At 40.8% G+C, this 18775-nt stretch overlaps 2 protein-coding genes across 2 annotated transcripts; both read right to left on the reverse strand.

Annotated features, from left to right (window-relative positions):
* Positions 1-3034: 3034 nt before the first annotated feature.
* LOC113744593 (neuroblast differentiation-associated protein AHNAK-like) lies at positions 3035-3616 on the reverse strand (the record flags this gene model as incomplete). The annotated part of the gene is made up of 1 exon (XM_027274954.1): positions 3035-3616. A coding segment is annotated over one exon (582 nt), but the record flags the coding sequence as incomplete, so codon positions are not given.
* A 426-nt stretch (positions 3617-4042) lies between these two features.
* Positions 4043-18098, reverse strand: LOC104932447 (protein AHNAK2). Its single transcript, XM_027274955.1, has 8 exons — positions 17743-18098; positions 11844-11893; positions 11020-11130; positions 9808-9921; positions 9529-9682; positions 8976-9136; positions 4128-8886; positions 4043-4053 (listed from the first exon to the last, which is right to left on the reverse strand). The coding sequence occupies exons 1-8, from the start codon at positions 17798-17800 to the stop codon at positions 4043-4045; spliced, it is 5418 nt and encodes a 1805-aa protein (XP_027130756.1). The 5' UTR covers positions 17801-18098.
* Between the last annotated feature and the right edge of the window lie 677 nt (positions 18099-18775).

The following is an 18775-nucleotide window of genomic DNA, read 5'->3' on the forward strand; positions in this document are numbered from 1 at the left end:
AAGTTTGACCTCAGCTTTTGTTTTTGGTAATTTTAAATCAGCTCCATCCACTTCAATGTCCACATCAGGCCCTTCAACACTGACCTGTGGAGTAGCAGCTCCAAATTTGGGTAATTTGAATGTTGGCATTTTAAATTTTGATGGTGATCCTTCAATATTACTGGTTTCAACATCAATTCCTGGAGCTTTAATTTCCATTTTGGCAGAGGACTCTTTTAGTTCCACATCAGGGAGTTGAGCTTCAACTCTGGCTTCTGGTAGTGTCACACGCAACTTCTTTGAGACTTAAATCAATATTAGGCCCTTTGACTTGAGGCACAGAAAAACCAAGACTTGGCATTTTGAATTTGCTTCCTTTTCCTTCATATTCTGTTCCAGTAGTTTTGATATCAATTGATGGACCTTCAGTGTCAATGCTGGGTGCTGCAATCTCAACTCTGAGAACCTCTTCAGGTATTTTCATGTCAGCTCCATCGATTTTAACATCTTTGTCTACATCGGGCACTTCCATGGTGGCACTTGGAGAACCAATTCCAAATTTTGGTAATTTGAATGTTGGCATCTTAAATTTTGATGGTGATCCATCTTTATCCTTTGTCCCAACCTTGATATCAGGAGCTTTGATTTCCACTCAGCAGATGGTTCTTTCGTTCAACATCTGGGAGTTTACTTCAGCTTTGGCTCAGGTAGTTTCACATCTACATCTTTCTTTGACAAACTTAAATCGATGTCAGGTCCTGTTATCTTTGGCATTGTGATTCCAAACTTTGGCATTTTAAACTTGCTTCCTCCTGCCATCTAATCAACATCAACTTCTGGTGACTTAGTTCTATCTCTGGTTGTTTGACTTCCACTTTTCCTTCTGGAAGGACCACATCAACGTCTGGGAGGCTAACACAACTCCAGGCTCTTGTACCTTGTTTTGAAATAGAAAATTTGGGTAATGAAAACCTTGGCTTTTCAGCTTGGCATCACCTTCGGTCACTGGTGCTGGTTACTGAAATGGCTGCCACAGCTCTTTGATTTCAACATCAGAAGTTTGACCTCAGCTTTGTTTTTGTAATTTTAAATCAGCTCCATCCACTTCAATGTCCACCAGGTCCTTCAACCTGACCTGTGGGTAGCAGCCCAATTTGGGTAATTTGAAGTTGGCATTTTAAATTTTGATGGTGATCCTTCAATATTACTGGTTTCAACATCAATTCCTGGAGCTTTAATTTCCATTTTGGCAGAGGACTCTTTTAGTTCAACATCAGGCATTTGAGCTTCTGGTAGTGTCACATCTACATCCTTCTTTGATAAGCTTAAATCAATATTAGGCCCTTTGACTTGAGGAACAGAAAAACCAAGACTTGGCATTTTGATTTGCTTCCTTTCCTTCATATTCTGTTCCATGTAGTTTTGTATCACTGATGGACCTTCAGTGTCAATGCTGGGTGCTGCAATCTCAACTCTGAGACCCTTCAGGTATTTTCATGTCAGCTCCATCGATTTTAACATCTTTGTCTACATCGGGCACTTCCATGGTGGCACTTGGAGAACCAATTCCAAATTGGGGAATTTGAATGTCGGCATCTTAAATTTTGATGGTGATTCATCTTATCTTTCATCTCAACCTTGATATCAGGAGATTTAATTCCAACTTCAGCAGAAGGCTGTTCAGTTCAACACTCTGAAGTTGAACTTCAGCTTTCTTCTGGAGTTGATATCTACATCTTTCTTTGACAAACTCAAATCAATTTCAGGTCCTTAAACTTTGGGCATCGAGATACCAAACTTTGGCATTTTAACACTGCTTCCTGATCCTTCACTTCCTTTACTTTCACATCTACAGATAGACCTTCTGTGTCAATGCTGGGTGCTGTGTATATCTACTTTAGCTCCTTCTTCGGTATTTCCAGTTTTGCTCCATCAATGTTAAGTCCACATCAGGTACTTCACCACTGACTTTTGGAGTAGTGCTTCCAAATTTGGGTAGTGTGAATGTTGGCATTTTAAGTTTTGATGGTGTATCCTTCAAATTCCTGCTTGACCTTTAATCTCAGGACCTTTAATTTCCACTTTAGTAGACGATTCTTTGATTTAACATCTGGAAGTTGAACTTCAGCTTTGGCTTCTGTAGTGTGACATCTACATCCTTCTTTGATAAACTCAAAAATCATTCAGGTCCTTAAACTTTGGGCATCGGAATACCAAACTTTGGCATTTTAAACCTGCTTCTGATCCTTCACTTCCTTTAGCTTTCACATCTACAGATAGGCCTTCTGTGTCAATGCTGGGTGCTGTGAATCTACTTTAGCTCCTCCTTTCGGTACTTCCAGTTTTGCTCCATCATGTCATGCCACATCAGGTACTTCACCACTGACTTTTGGGAGTAGTGCTTCCAAATTTGGGTAGTGTGAATGTGGGCATTTTAAGTTTTGATGTGATCCTTCAGAGTTCCTGCTTGACCTTTAATCCAGGACCTTTAATTCCACTTTGGCAGGCGATTGTTTGATTTAACATCTGGAAGTTGAACTTCAGCTTTGGCTTCTGGGAGTGTGACATCTACATCTTTCTTTGATAAACTCAAATCAATGTCAGCCCTTTTACTTTGGCATTGAGATGCCAAACTTTGGCATTTTAAATTTGCTTCCCTGCCCATCTAATTCGACATCCCCTTCTGGTGACTTAACTTCGATCTCTGGTTGTTTGACTTCCACTTTTCCTTCTGGAAGGGACACATCAACGTCTGGGAGGCTAACATCAACTCCAGGCTCTTTTGTACCTTGTTTTGAAAATGAAAATTTGGGTAATGAAAACCTTGGCTTTTTCAGCTTGGCTCACCTTCAGTCCTGGTGCCGGTTGTACTGAAATTGCTGCCACACGGCTCTTTGATTTCAACATCAGGAGTTTGACCTCAGCTTTTGTTTTTTGGTAATTCAAATCGTCCATCCACTTCAATGTCCACATCAGGTCCTTCAACACTGACCTGTGGAGTAGCAGCTCCAAATTTGGGTAATTTGGTTGGCATTTAAATTTTGATGGTGATCCTTCAATTACTACTGGTTTCAACATCAATTCCTGGAGCTTTAATTTCCATTTTGGCAGAGGACTCTTTTAGTTCCACATCAGGGAGTTGAACTTCAGCTCTGGCTTCTGGTAGTGTCACATCTACATCCTTCTTTGATAAGCTTAAATCAATATTAGGCCCTTTGACTTGAGGCACAGAAAAACCAAGACTTGGCATTTTGAATTTGCTTCCTTTTCCTTCATATTCTGTTCCAGTAGCTTTGATATCAATTGATGGACCTTCAGTGTCAATGCTGGGTGCTGCAATCTCAACTCTGAGAACCTCTTCAGGTATTTTCATGTCAGCTCCATCGATTTTAACATCTTTGTCTACATCGGGCACTTCCATGGTGGCACTTGGAGAACCAATTCCAAATTTTGGTAATTTGAATGTTGGCATCTTAAATTTTGATGGTGATCCATCTTTATCCTTTGTCCCAACCTTGATATCAGGAGCTTTGATTTCCACTTCAGCAGATGGTTCTTTCAGTTCAACATCATGGAGTTTAACTTCAGCTTTGGCCTCAGGTAGTGTCCATCTACATCTTTCTTTGACAAACTTAAATCGATGTCAGGCCCTGTTATTTTTGGCATTGTGATTCCAAACTTTGGCATTTTAAACTTTCTTCCTTGCCCATCAATTTCTGCTTCACACTCTGGCAGGTTTACATCCACTTCCCCTCCTTTGACTTCTATCTTTCCCTCTGGAATTGCAGCATCCACATCTGGAAGACTGACATCAACTTCTGGGGACTTAATACTTGGTTTTGAAAAAGAAAATCTTGGCATTGAAAATTTTGGCTTTTTCACTTTTGTATCTACCTCAACATCTGGCTGTAGGTCTACCACAACACCACCTGAAGGTTCTTTGACTTCCAACTCTGGCAGATGGACCTGTGCTTTAACTTCTGGTACATCAATATCTGTGTGTGGCACAGATATTTTCATGTCAGCTCCATCGATTTTGATTTCTTTGTCTACATCAGGTGCTTCAACACTGACCTGCGGAGTTGAAACTCCAAATTTGGGAAATTTGAATGTTGGCATTTTAAATTTTGATGGTGATCCTTTCTGACCTAACTGAGCTTCCGTCTCTGGAGCGTTAATTTCCACTTTAACAGAAGGTTCCTTTAGTTCAACATCAGGGAGTTTCACCTCTGCCTTGGCTTCTGGAAGTGTCACATCCATGTCTTTTTTTGAGAAGCTTAAATCAATTTCAGGCCCTTTTACTTTTGGCATTGTGATTCCAAACTGTGGCATTTTAAACTTGCTTCCTTGCCCATCAATTTCTGTCTCACACACTGGTGGTTTTATATCCATAGCAATTTTAGGAGCTTCTGGGAGTTCAACCTCAGCTTTAGCCTCTGGGAGTGTCACATCTACATCTTTTTTTGATAAACTCAAATCAATTTCAGGCCCTTTTACTTTTGGCATTGAGATCCCAAACTTTGGCATTTTAAACTTGCTTCCTTGCCCATCAATTTCTGCCTCACACTCTGGTGGTGTCATATGCATGGACATTTTAGGAGCATCTGGGAGTATGACCTCAGCTTTAGCTTCTGGTAGTGTCACATCTACATCTTTCTTTGAGAAACCTAAATCAATTTCAGGCCCTTTTGGCATTGTAATTCCGAACTTTGGCATTTTGAACTTGCCTCCATGTCCATCAACTTCAATGTCAGTCTGCAAAGGTTTGATTTGCACTTCAGGCTTCTTAATTTCTGCCTTTGCCTCTGGAATTAGAACTTCTGCTTTTCCAAGACTGACACCAATTTTAGGTTCAGCTTTTGTCTCTGGCAATTTTACATCTACATCCTTCTTTGATAAGCTTAAATCAAATTCCGGCCCTTTGACTTTTGGCATTTTGACTCCAAACTTTGGTAATTTAAACCTCCCACCATGACCATCCATTTCTGCTTCACTCTCTAGTGGTTTCATTTCAGCAGCAATTTTAGGGGCCTCTGGAAGTTGGATTTCAGCCTTGCTCTCTGGAACTTCAATCTTAGCATCTGGAATTGAAACATCTACTTTTCCAAGATCAACCTCTGGAAGTTTGACATCAGCTTTAGCCTCTGGTAATGTGACATCTGTGTCTTTCTTTGATAGGCTTACATCAATTTTGGGTCCTTTCACCTTTGGCATAGAGAAACCAAGATGTGGCATTTTAAACTTGCTTCCTTTACCGTCCTGTTCAGTTCCTGTAGTTTTCATATCTATTGAAGGGCACTCAATGTCAGTGCTGGGTGCTTCAATGTCAAGCACACACTCCTCTTCAGGGATATTAATGTCAGCTTCACCAGTTTTAACATCTTTGTCCATATCAGGTAGATTTACAGAGATGTTTGGAGTACCAACACCAAATTTTGGTAGTTTGAATGTTGGCATCTTAAATTTTGATGGTGATCCTTCTATACCCTTTGCCGCAACTTTTATTTCAGGTGCTTTAATCTCCACCTTAGAAGAGGGTTCTTTGAGTTCAACTTCTGGGACTTTTACTTCAGCTTTTGCTTCTGGCAGTGTCACATCTCTGTCTTTCTTTGACATACCAAAGTGAATTTCAGGTCCTTTTACTTTTGGCATTGACATTCCCAACTTTGGCATTTTAAACTTGCCTCCTTGTCCATCAAGTTCAACTTCACTTTGCAGAGGTTTAATTTCCAATTCTGGTTTTGTAACTTCTAGTTTTTTCTCTGGAAGAGAAACATCTGCTTTTCCAATACTGACATCAACTTTAGGAACTTCTGGAAGTTTGACCTCAGCAACATCCTGTTGGTGAATTGCAATCTCTGGAGCCTTGACCTCTACTTTGACACCAGGTTCTGTACCTTTGAAATCAGGAAGTTTGACTTCTGCTTTAGCTTTAGGCAGTGTGACATCTACATCTTTCTTTGATAAGCTTAAATCAATTTCAGATCCTTTTACTTTTGGTAATGATATTCCAAATTTGGGCATTTTGAACTTGCTTCCTTTTCCATCAAGTTCAACTGCTGTTGTTTTCACATCTAGAGATGGGCCCTCAATGTCAACATTGGGTGCCTTAATGTGAACATCTTCGACATCAGGGAGTTTGACTTCAGCTCTGGCTTCTTGTAGTGACATATCTACGTCTTTCTTAGATAAGCTGAAATCAATTTCTGGCCCTTTTACCTTTGGCATTGAGATTCCAAACTTTGGCATTTTAAACCTGCTTCCTTGCACATCCATTTCTGCTTCACTTTCTGGTTGTTCTGGGATTTTAATATTAGCTTTAGCCTCTGGTACATCACCAGCTTTCTTTGAAAAGCTTAAATCAACATCGGGCCCTTTTACTTTTGGCATTGTAATTCCCAATTTTGGCATTCTGAACTTGCCTCCTTGTCCATCACGTTCAACTTCAGTCATCAGAGGTTGGATTTCTACTTCAGGTTTTTCAACTTCAAACCTCTGTTCTGGAATAGAAACATCTACATGTCCAATATTGACATCAACCTCAGGAACTTCTTGGAGTTTGACCTCAGCTTTAGCTTGTGGTAGTGTGACATCTACATCTTTTTTTGATAGGCTTAAATCAATTTTAGGCCCTTTCACCCTTGGCATGGAGATGGCAAAATTTGGCATTTTAAACTTGCTACCCTTTCCCTCTCCTTCAAATGTTTTTATCTCTGCCCCATCAATGTTTACATCCTTCTCTACATCAGGCACATTTAAATTCATTTCTGCGGTAACTGCTCCAAATTTGAGCAATTTGTTTGTTTGGTCCTCAGCTTCAACATATTTGATGTCTGAACCACTTACTGAATCGATATATTCAAATTCATCAGTTTCAGCTGTTTTGGCATCGGATATGAGTTCTCCAGTCTCCGCTTTGCCTTTCCTTGATTCCATTTTTGACATTTTTACATCTTGAAGGAATATTGTCCTTTCTCCTTTTAAAGTATCGTCTTTTTGCAGAGAGATATTTTGTTCTGGAAAATCCATTCCAATGTCAGGAATCTTTATGTCTTGTCTGGCAATCCCAAAGCTAGGCATTGTTATCCTTGCCTTCTTTGTTTTCTTATCTGATTCTCTTGGACTGAGTGTAACTGCAGAGTCATATTCAAATTTGATGCCTGCTGTGCCTTGTATGTTCACAGTGTCTTGTGCCTGATGAATGGCTCCTTCTTGTGCACTTTCTTTTCCGGGGATTATAATATCTTCTCTTTTGTAATCCTCAGTTTTAATGTCTTCGTCGCTTTGTTTTGCCTTACTCTTGTGTTTCTTTTCAGTTGTTTTTAAATCTACCTTGGTCTCAATTAAAAGTTCCTCTGAGGTTATATCAGCAGGTGTGATCTTCGGTAGTTTTACTGTAGTCTTTGAGATTTCTGGAGAGGCAGTTATGTCATATTTCGTGAAGTGTGCCTCATGTTTTGTTTTGGTATCTACAACCTTAGTAGGTGTTTTTACTGATATTCTTTGTGCATTTGCATCTATCACAATAATTTCTTCAGGTATAGGCACTCCTGATGTATCAACCTTAGGCAGCTTAAATCCAGGTAATTTTGAAACTGCCTCTTTCACACTGTCAACATCAATTGACATTGGTGAAGTTTCAGCTTTAATTTCTTCATAACGTCCCGTGAAACCAGTTTTAGGCTCTTTAATTCCTTTGGCTGTGATCCTCATAGACATGTCCTCCATACCTGGTATCTCAATTTCCTCACGTTTGGGAAGTTGTGTTCTGGATAGACTTCTTTTTGACAGTTGCTCATAAGGATCTTCTTTCACTTTTGTACCTTCAGTTGGAAGCTGCTCAAATTTAGTTGTGGATTCTTCAGCCTTTACATTCACTTTTTGTACAGTTTCCTCAGTGGTAATGTCACCGAAGTCAGTTTTAGGCAGTTTAAATGTTGCACTAATCTTTGTTTCCTCTTTTTGTTTAATGCCTTTGGTCATTTTTTCCTCACCTTTCTGTGGAGATTTGCGAATTAATGCAACATCAGATATATCAAGTTCCACCTTTGGAACACTTATTTCCATCTGCGTTGTCACTGATTTGGCTGAGATTACTTTTGAACCCTCATTGCTGATTATTTGGGAATTGGCATCAAGTGCTAGTTGATCTCCCTGTTTGGTATGTGATTCTGAACTTGGGATGACATCTGATTTTTCATTGTCAGGTTGATCCGGTATTTCAATACTTGCCCCGAGTGTTTTGAGCCTTTTTGGGGATTTTGCTTTTGTATCTTTCTTGTGCTTATCCTTCCCCAAAATTTTCATTTTTAATTCAGACCGTTCTTTCTTCTTTTTCTTGCCATCGGGGGACTTGATACCAGGGGAGCTTTCTTTATCCGCCAGAGCCACAGTTAGATCTTCTGTTTTCAAAGTGTTATCTAGAGTAATGAGTTCCACCTTGTGTTGAGTTTGAGGTTCAGTCACTTCCACTACTTTCTGATCCTCCTTCACATAGACTTTAGGTGTTTCTCCTGAGGGGCTTTCAAGGAACTCATGTGAAAGCATGTCTGAGGTGTCATGTGTCTGGAGAATTTTGCCACTGATCTGCCCAGTTGTTGGTGTGTCTGTGTCCTGGTCTTCAGTTGAACTTATGCGGCCTCTCTTTGTCAGCATAGAAAGCTTTAATTTATGCTTTTTCTTGTCTTTGACAGCATCCTGTGACTTTATCGGTGACTCTGTGTCACTTGTAGTGGGACTCAGCTCAAGTTTTCTCTGCTCATCTGCCTCTGAGGAACTGTGAGACCTGGTAAAGCGGGACTTCCGTCCTTTTCCAAAGGAGGGAAACTTGGGCCACGAAATGCGGGCATCACCACGTCTTTTGGTTTTTCCTTTCTCCCTCATTTCCGGGGCATAGAGATCGTCCTCCTGTTGAGCAATGAAAACATGAAATGTCAGTTTTAGCCCCAAGACAACCTGTCACACATAATGTGAGCAGATAACTTGAAAATAGTTACAGGGATGACATCAGACTCGATGGCTGCTTCAGTCTCTGTGATGTCTGGTTTGCGTTTCAAGCAGAGCTTCACTTTGTAAGCCTGAGCGTGTTCGAGAATCTGAATGGCATCTTCATATGACACGTTGTCAAAATAGACTGTTGCACTCAGGATTTGATCACCTGTAGAAACAAAAGCAAAAAATTACAGATGCACTTAGAGGAGAAGGCGTTCAGTCATGAAGTGTTAAACATTATCCAGTAAAAATGAGTTTAACAGATATTGTATGATGAGTCATTAGACTTTGCAACTTGCATGGGTAAAAGTGTTAGTACCTGTTCTATTTGTGGTTTGGAATAGGAGTTTGTGTGTGGACATGATGTTTGTATTAGGATTTGAAATTTTAACAACCAAATAAAAGTACTCTGTTTATATTTTCCAATGGACCCAATTAGGAGCTTCATTAATTGAACATTTCTCACCCAAAGTAGTAAAAGCTTTTTTTATTTTCCATTATATTTGGACAGATTGGACTGGTACTATAATTGTTTCTTGTTTCCAACTGCTCGTTTACCTTCTTTCAGTTTCAGACTTTTGGAAGCAGGTGACTCTGGTACTACTTCCTTAATGAAGATCCCATCCTTTCCCCCTCCACCATAAACAAGACCTTCTGCACATCCATCTTTGGCTGTTTTCACTATAACCCCAGACTCGGGGCTGTGAACTTCCTGTCAGCACATCAGAATAGAAAGGATAAAATCTTTTTACCTTTAGCTGTGAAATTCTCTGCTGTAGTGCAGCCTGAAGTGATTCACATATACAATACACAGAGGAAAAGGTGGGAATGTCTCACCTTCAGTTTGCTCATCTTTGGAGTTGAGCGCTTTTCAAACATGGACCCAAGCCCAGACTTTTTACTTTTCTTTCCACTCCCACTTTTGTGGTGTGGGTCATGCTCCGCTTCACACTAAAAGAAAAGTAGAAAAAAAATCTTTCAATTCTAGCTCCACATAAAGGGTTATTGTCAGAGCTCCAGCCTTATTTAAACAGAACAAGTGACAGATACAGGCTTTGACTATATTTGCACTGAGGGAAGGCTAATACGTTTTATATACATTCATACATGGGAGTATCTGAGTTTGCAATATGCAACAGTAAACAAAAGAGTTCATCTTATACTGCACTCTGTTGGCACTGTTTATATAATGGGGTAGGTGATATATCTTTCCCTCAAACTACTACAGCCACGTTGAAGAGTGTTGAGATGAAAAGAAGCAGCGGACACGAAATTATCACCATCCACCAGCCAAATGCTGGTAAATCCATTGAGTGTCTGGTCAGATTTGAACATTTACGATAGCAAAAGGTTTTCTGTTCCGGATAGATGGTGACAGTTTAGTCTTTTTAATCCCTCTGCTACTTAGCGAGCTTTATAAACAGCATATGAGTGGCACTGTTTCCAATGAAGCATGAAGTACAGCACTGTTCAGTGTCAACATTTACACATTCTGATTACGACTTCGCAGTAAGCGTGATGTATGATCTAATTGTGCACAGTGGGTGAGGCCTATAGGAGAGTAATAATAGAACATCTAACTCAACACGGCTGTGCATTCAAAAGTACAGTGTAAGTTTGAAATGTGACTTTTATATAGTTCCAATTAATTTCTACAAATTTGTAACATCTGAGTAGAACTTGTGTAGGAGATTTTACGACATGCACAGCTCTGTGTGTGAAATCTTGGTCACAAGCTTATTTTTCTAACTTCATTTAGTCTACGGGCCCGCTGAATCACAAATAGACTTCTGAATGCGGCAGTGTGTTTACAACACTGTAACCAGATTAATCTGCTCTCCGTAATCACCTGATTTCTAAAGTGTCTTTGTTGAAACGAAACCCAGTTTTCCGCACTTGAGGTGAGAGATTAAGAAAACTGATTTCTCTGTCGTGTTTATATTTTCACTGCATGTGGGTTAAAAAAAGTGACTGTAAACCAGTTCTCTGATGTATTGTCTCGGTTCCTGATTTATCCCTGTTGTGTCCGTGTAATATTGTGTTCTGTACCTCTTTGTCACTGTCAGTGTATTTCCCAGTTTCAGGAAACTCTTCGACGGGGGACGATCCTTGAGGGCGTGGTCTCTCTCCCTCTGTGAACTGCGATGGCTCATCACATATCTGCGTGGACATGAGGTCAGTCAGCACTCAAAACAGTCACGTGATCTATTCCCAGAACAGTTGTTAGGCTTTCAAAGAGATAGCGTGTCATTTGATCCAGTTGCAGTCAGACGTTTGTATCTTCTCCTCTTACAGCCACCTGAAAAATCAGATTTAATGTGGAGACTCGTGTAGCTGCACCTGCAGAACGCAACACAAAAGTGTGGAGAAAAGTGGATCACATATAGTGTGATAACACTTTGTGTGCCAAAGGCAGCACTGACTGGGTGTTTGGTTGTTTGGCATTTAATAATTGTCAAATTAGTATTGTGATTCCAGAGATGAAATGTTGGCCAGCCTGTGAATCCAACAGTTTGGTCCAGAGTAAAATATCTCAGCAATAATTTGATTTAGTCCCATTAAATTTGGTCCTCTGAGGATTATTCCTAATGACTTATCAACTTAATCTTTAAATCCAGTAGCTCTATTAAAGCAAGATACAGTTGTTATTTTAATGTGTTCAGCACATATTTAATCAACATTTAGGAAAATATACATATCAGATCAGACTTGCTATCAGAGACAGAAAAACTAAAGGACTCCTTTGTGTAGAGGTGTATAACTGAATATTTCAACATGCTGTTTTTCCATCGATTGAAGCCAAGACAGAAAATGACTCAGCAGAGACATAAATGAAACATAAATTTGACTTTCAGCCACGTGATGGTACTCACTGAATCGTCCTCTGTATTAGGCTCTGGAGCTCTAAGCCTTCGACCAGCACCTGTTCACACACACACACACACACACACACACACACACACACACACACACACACACACACACACAGAAAATAGACAGAAATACTAAATTAACATCTGATCTGCTTATTGTAATATTATTTTAGTAAGTAGTGCTTCGTTCCAACAGGCTCCACGAGCCTGAAGTGAATAACTTCATCTCAGAAATACGTTGCATGGTTAGTTAAATTAATTTTTAACTGGTCACGGAGTAGCCGAGCCACTGTACACTTACTGAACAAATAAATCACGTGAAGTGTAATTTGTATGTAATTATGCAAATGAGAAGAAAGCACAAGTGTTTATCTGCTTATTTTTTCTAACAGTAAACTGAGACGTCCACCTAGTCTGGCTCCTGCTAGTTGTTTTGAGGCTCACAGAGACACTGGAGCCGGTGATGAGACTATTTAGAGTTCTTCCTGGCAAAAGTTCCCCCAGGGGCCCGCTGCCTCCTTCGTCTGCTAAGTGATCCACTGCATCGATCCACAGATTAAACTCTGCAGCCTCTCAGCTCAGCCCCTCAAGGCTGCCAAGAAGGGAAAGTCTGACTCCAACAGACATGGTTAGTCAGATTAATATTATTATTACCCGCTCTGATACCTAACCTCAATTTGATTAGATTCAATCTTAAATTACCTTTTAATGTGATGTTTATTGTATCAGGATTCCTACTCATGGATGTAATTCTTTTTGGATAGAAAAATACCAAATAATGTTGCTCTGTCCTTCACATTTTCTGTGGTTTAGATCCTCATTGGCCGATAAATTCAAAGCGGTTTCATTCTACACGGAGAATCAAATAGTTTAAGACGCAAATAAAATGTTTTTAGTCTTTGAGCAGCTGATTAATGTTTTTCTGTTGCTGGGTAAGCTGATCATAAACTTTGTAGGTCTTATTAAAGCGCTCAAATCAAGAAATTTAAATGTCACCCAAAGTTTGCATCATCATATCATCATGCTCCCATCACCTGCCAGTGAAGTTCAACTCTATCAGAGCTCTTAAAAACATTTCTGAATGTGTTGATATTCTTCTGCTGTTGTTAAAATAGCCACAGTAGGAGAGGATAAACTTCTTGTAAGTAAACCTGTGATTTTAGGGTTCAATATTCATTTAAAATATCACATTTTAAAATATAATAATCCTGCAATATGCACAGTATTGAACACAGTGTAAAGTGCAGCGTCACAGTTTCTTAACTGACCACCACATTGACACCCCACCCACTGCCTTAATGTAAGTCATGTGAAGAGCGTTGACTGCCTACACTTTAGACTGATGTATTAAATCCTCCGACTGCATCAGGGTGTGTTTCCTCAGTGTTTATAATTCAAGAGAGATCAGGAAGATATCAAATGACATAATTTCATTCCTGAATATCTGAAACATCATCACAGACATACATTCACTGACACAGGAGCAGAAATAACATCAGAGAACTTTTATCTGACACTAAAGAAGATTCACACGGTGAACTCTAAACACACCACTGTCTAGACGGGTTGTGAAATATAATAATCAACACTCTCTACAGCTGCCTACACCATTAACCCAAGTGCTGTATGAGTCCTTGTCACACAGTCATTACCATCCGTGTCTTTCAGACCAGGTATGACTAACAAAAACCTCTCAGTGGAGTCAAACAGCTCACCTACCTGCTGCTGTTGTTTGTTTAACTCCTGGAAATAAACCAGCGTGTTAATAACATGTTGTCCAAACTGCTCTTAAACATTCCTGCAGTGAGTGTGACTGCTAAAGAACAAATGTGATTTGTTCAGTCTCAGATGGACAGAGGAGGCGGTGCACTTTGAGTTACACTGTTTTCATAGTCTTACCTCGGGTGTCACTCCCAAACTGAATTAAGTGTTTTTTAAAGGTCTCGCTGACTCCGGTTCAGAGACTTAACTCTTTGCACCACACATGCCTTCAAATACCCAGACACTTACGTTCTCTGTCTCTCATTCTTAAATACCATAACTCAATTATTTGTTAAATTAATGAACGGGGAGAACGCCTGAAACGACTCCAAAGTCTTGTTTACTTTCTCGTATAGTTTTTTGGATTACAAGGCTTTAGTCATCACAAAAGTAACTGAGTACCTGTAATTAGATGTAATCATTTTAATTAAGTAGAATCAATGAGTAAAAGAACATTTATTAAAATCTGCTGAAACTTCACATTAATGACCCACCAGCAAACCCAGGCCTGAAACAAGTCCCTGAAGTTTCTATAAATCAATAAATTAATAATTAATAAGTCCCATTAAAAAAGAAAAATCAATGATACTGATACGGTTTATTTTAAGATGACACAGCTGAGCTGAAAGATCAAATTATCGTATGTTTGGTTCATCCGCCGCAGAAAATATCTCTTCTGTCTTCTGTTGCTTCTCTCGCTCCTTGATTTGAACTCCAGCGCCACCATGAGGTTCACTTTTTATGATTCTGAGTAAAATGTCACGTCACCGATTGAATGATATTCTGTGAAATCTAATTTACCGCCATCGTCAGTTCAAAAGTTCACTAACGACATTCCCCTCGGCCTCGACCCTCCTGTGCTAATTAGTCAATGTAAGCCGCTGACAGAGGCTGAACTGAGGTGACGAACACGAGAGACGTCATCGTGTCATCGAGCTGAGATGAGCTCGTTACCTCAAAGCATCACTGCGTCTAATGGAGTGGAGGTGTTAACATAGACTGTTAACTAAGTGACAGAACATCTGTTCTTCTGCAGAGTCGTCGTCACATCTGGACGTACAAATATGTTAAATGTGCAGAAGGAGATGGTTCAGTCATAATAAACGGATTAGGTGGAGGAGGCACGCCTTGAAACAGCGAGTAGTTTGACTCATTCAGTTTCAAAGAACCTGCTGCACTTCTTATTTAATAGTAAATGTCAGGGCTGAAAGAGTACAGCATCATTTTAAAAAGACTCTTATAATTATCAGTAGATGTATACTCAGGTTTGTCTGAGCTGTGAAGTGAAGTGGAGCTTCTGATGGTCCAGGAAGTCAAACTGAGCAGAATTAGATAGATTCATTAAATTGACTTCATAAATGAGTCGTCATGTGCCGTGTCTTAAGTACACAGCTGCTGTAGTAGTAACTGTGTGTACTGAGCTTCATGGGGGATTCAGGCCCTGCTTGGCTTGACTTGAAGAATGTATTTATTATACTTCATCCAGGCCGGATGTCCAGTACTTCTGCCCCAACGACTGGTACCGCACACGTAGAAACTCCTTTCTCAAATATTTGTCATGTGGGTGCTACAGAGGGCCTGATAACGCCTCTCACTGCCGACTAAAATCCTCAAAATAAAATCACATTTGACTTATCAAAGATTAGATATCGTAAATATTCATAAAGGCGCTGCTGGGTAATTTTCTGATTTGACTTTGACGACAATATTCTGCAGATAAAAGCACCAGCGGTCGATGCTGAAGTCTTTTGTGGTGCAGATCCTGCATGATTCATTTTTGGGTGCAACTGCAGCTCAGGATTTTGGGTGTGGCTCATCCCTCAGTGCCCGTGCTGATGTGATGAGGAGTGAGGCTCATAAACCACGGTCTGCTTTCAAACACTGATACTCTTCTGTCCTGACACAATGCTGTGTCAGTGAACCTCTCATGCTCGCTTGTGCTCGCTCAAATCAAAAACTGCAATCTTAGAAATATGAATCAATCTGTGGGTTTATTCTGGACTGAGATACCTCGCTGTGTTGCGTGCCTGTCCTCAGCTCCTCTCTTACGTAACCGCCTTCTGCTCCACTTCGTGCTTCCTGTTGAAAAGCACCTGGAAGGCTCCCTGAAGCGCCCCTCTTCACTAAACTAATATAAAGTCATACAGCTCATTATTTGTGCTCTCAGATTTGGATTCTGCTCATTTTTTTTTGTGGAACAGACAAACACAAGCTCCTTTCACTGGGAGGCAGCTTGTTTGGATCCAAATTATAACAAGATTTAAGTGAAGGGGGAAAAAAACAATTAGATTTTCTGCATGGATTGCATGAACATGAGACGGTGAAGGCGCATGCTTTCAATCTACTAATCTGCCTCAAACTTACGCAGAGTTTCATCACGGCTCTGGAATTCGTATCTAAATCTGCCCCGCTTTCCCACGACATGCAATTACACCAAAAAACACAGAGCCATGATTTTATTTCAGGTCAGAAACCTACACCTGGGTTAAACTGTGTTTGCAAACACTCCTGTGTCCCGGAGCGCCACGTGACCGGACTCAGATTGATTTAGTTATTTCTGGAGTTACTCGACTGGAGATATGTCATGATTCAGATGTTTGAAAAGCTAGATTAAATACAAAGTATGAGGAACATGAGTTGGAACCATTGTTACAACTATAAATCCTTCACCTTACTGACAATAAGCTAAAGGTTAAGACTGATGCTCAGATTCTCAGTTGGTGAAATATTGATTTCAGAGCGCGGTTCGTCTGACTGAGGCTGATGGTTCGTAATGGATCAGGATCGTCTGCTTTAGGCTCCACCGCTGAGCAGATCAGCCACCCCGTCTGGCTCGCTTCCTAGCAGTAAGCTCTCTGTGTCTTTCTCTCTGACCTTGAGCCTGAAGCCTCTCAGAGCAACACAAATCTCTGCACAGTTTAGATTTAATTAAAAGTGGCAGCAGCAGCAAATGAGGATGATTGTAGGAAATGGAAAGTGGCAACATAAAAAATAAAAACAGGCAGTATTATTTTTATCATTTAGCAGCAAACCTCAACCTGAGCCTCTAGCAACACAATATACATTAATATTGATATTATATATAGTCCTCTGATGCCCACTAATAACAAACAATATAACCTTTCCTTTAAAGAAACTGGTTTCCAGTAAGAATACGTGAACTATATTTCATGTTAATCTACACGTCATGTTGGTGATGCAGCGATTTCTTTGGATGATTTTACTCTGGTACTTATTCATCCTTGGTGAGAAACACCGACCCTGCAGAAACGTATGAGGTACATTTCCATAAAATTGTTGCTTATCCACTGAAAGCAAACAGCTGAATAAATCAGACAAAAACAGAAAATCACAAACTACACGAACTCTTTCCAGCAACATTTTCAAACCAGCGTCATGTGCAAAAGAAACATGCGTCATAAACTCAGAACTTTATACAGATCTGCAGTGTTCAATAATAAAACATCTATATTTTCACAGACTTTTAAGATTAGCAAGTCATTTCTATCATCGTACGAAATAAAAACAATTTCAGACAAACGATGTAACAAAGATATTTATCTGATCTGATTCTCTGCAGTCAGTGAGCAGTGTAACCTGTGAGATATGCCTTCAACTTCCAGAAGTTTTAATATTTTCTATGTTACCACGAGCTTACAGGTGCTCTCTTCCTGTTTTCACAGGAAAGCTGCAGCTGTAAACATCTGCCAGTGAAGGATTTGCTAATTTTGGGAAATAATTTCCATCTTTTCCCTCAGGAACTCATCGTCTACACTATTTCTGTTTCACTGACAGAGACTGTTTGCCTTTCAGCCTCTGCTTCAAACGCACAGCAGGAAGGAAACAGGAGAAGAGCAGAGCCGCCGCGATGATGACATCTTCAAACACTCCCCTGCACTCTGCAGACACACCCAGCACTCACTGCAGGCAGGTCAGCAACACAACTCAGCATCAGCACCAGACGCCTCGCACTCACTCGCTGTCTCTCCATCACAAACACACGCACCAACATAATCTCTCCCACTGCACTACTGAACCCTGCTGCTGAATCAGTGAATTGCTCACGGGGAAATCGACACAGACAAAGTCACAGAGAGAGAGAGAGAGAGAGTGGTAAGGAGAACAGAGTGATGCCCACCCGTCCCTGACGAGGCGGCGTGCCAGTTGGGGAAGGCCAGGTGGAAACAGTCGCACATGATGGCAGCGGCAGTGGAGGCGGTGGCAGCAGAAACAAGGTCCTGGGTCGGGCAGGAAGGGAGGGTGGTGGTGGTGGTGGTGGTGGTGGTGGTGGTGGAGGAGGGCTAGGCAGGCAGGTGCTGCTGCTGCTGTTGCTGCTTCCCCCCCCCAGACGCGTCCTGAATCAGCCTGTGTGTGCAGGTCGCCAGTCGCAGCACAGCGAGGGATGAGTTGCAGAAATAACCAGAGAGAGAACAGACTGAGAGAGCTCGCTGCTGCCGTCTCCGCGCTCAGAGCTGTCCACCGAGTGAAGGAAACTCCCTCGCCTGCCCCGTAAACATGGACCTCCAGTGCAGCACGCTAACTTAATTATGGGAGGAGCTGCCCCCCCCCTCAACACACAGACACATCCCTCAGTTCTCCTTCTACTCCTCCTCCTCCTCTTCTTCCTCTCTCCTCTGTTCAGTCTCATTGATCGGCCTAATCGGACAAGGACAATCACGATGTCAGCTTCTGGCTCCAGCACCGATGGGAGGGGAGGGGGGGTGAAACAGTTTATTGACATGGAGCCATAACTCAATTTGACGCTGTGTACACTTAGTTTAAAGCCCCTCATTGTGGACGGAGAGGCAAGATGATGAAGATTTTATCTGGGAAAAGCGTGAGAGGAAACGGCTTCAGCGCTCATGTCGGCCTGCGAGGCTGAAACTCAGGTCGGGACAAGCAAACGAGCAAAAGTCGGTTACAGTATTTCAAGATGCAATGACGTGTCAAAGAAGACACGTTTCATCCTGGACTCAGAGTCACAAAGATAAACATGTAAGAAAGTGTGAATACATCTTCAAACAGATGAGTCCATGAAAATGTTAACGCAGAAACACAGAAAGAAGTTATCTTGTGATTTAATATCATTTAATTTTGCAGTTAGACTTCAGTTCATTTATTGCTGAAACATATGAACTGCTTAATGAATTAGTTGATCCACAGAAAATAAA

The sequence above is a fragment of the Larimichthys crocea genome, chromosome XXIV (assembly GCF_000972845.2).
Source record: "Larimichthys crocea isolate SSNF chromosome XXIV, L_crocea_2.0, whole genome shotgun sequence".
NCBI lineage: Eukaryota > Metazoa > Chordata > Actinopteri > Sciaenidae > Larimichthys > Larimichthys crocea.

What these genes read in the sequence shown, in the direction of transcription:
- LOC104932447 (XM_027274955.1), bottom strand. Translation starts at nt 17,800, where the DNA reads ATGTGCGACTGTTTCCACCTGGCCTTCCCCAACTGGCACGCCGCCTCG. An exon ending in CAAAGATGAGCAAACTGAAG is followed by an intron (nt 9,683 to 9,807) that starts GTGAGACATTCC and finishes ATGTGCTGACAG; the next exon opens with GAAGTTCACAGCCCCGAGTC. An exon ending in TCGAGTCTGATGTCATCCCT is followed by an intron (nt 8,887 to 8,975) that starts GTAACTATTTTC and finishes ATTGCTCAACAG; the next exon opens with GAGGACGATCTCTATGCCCC.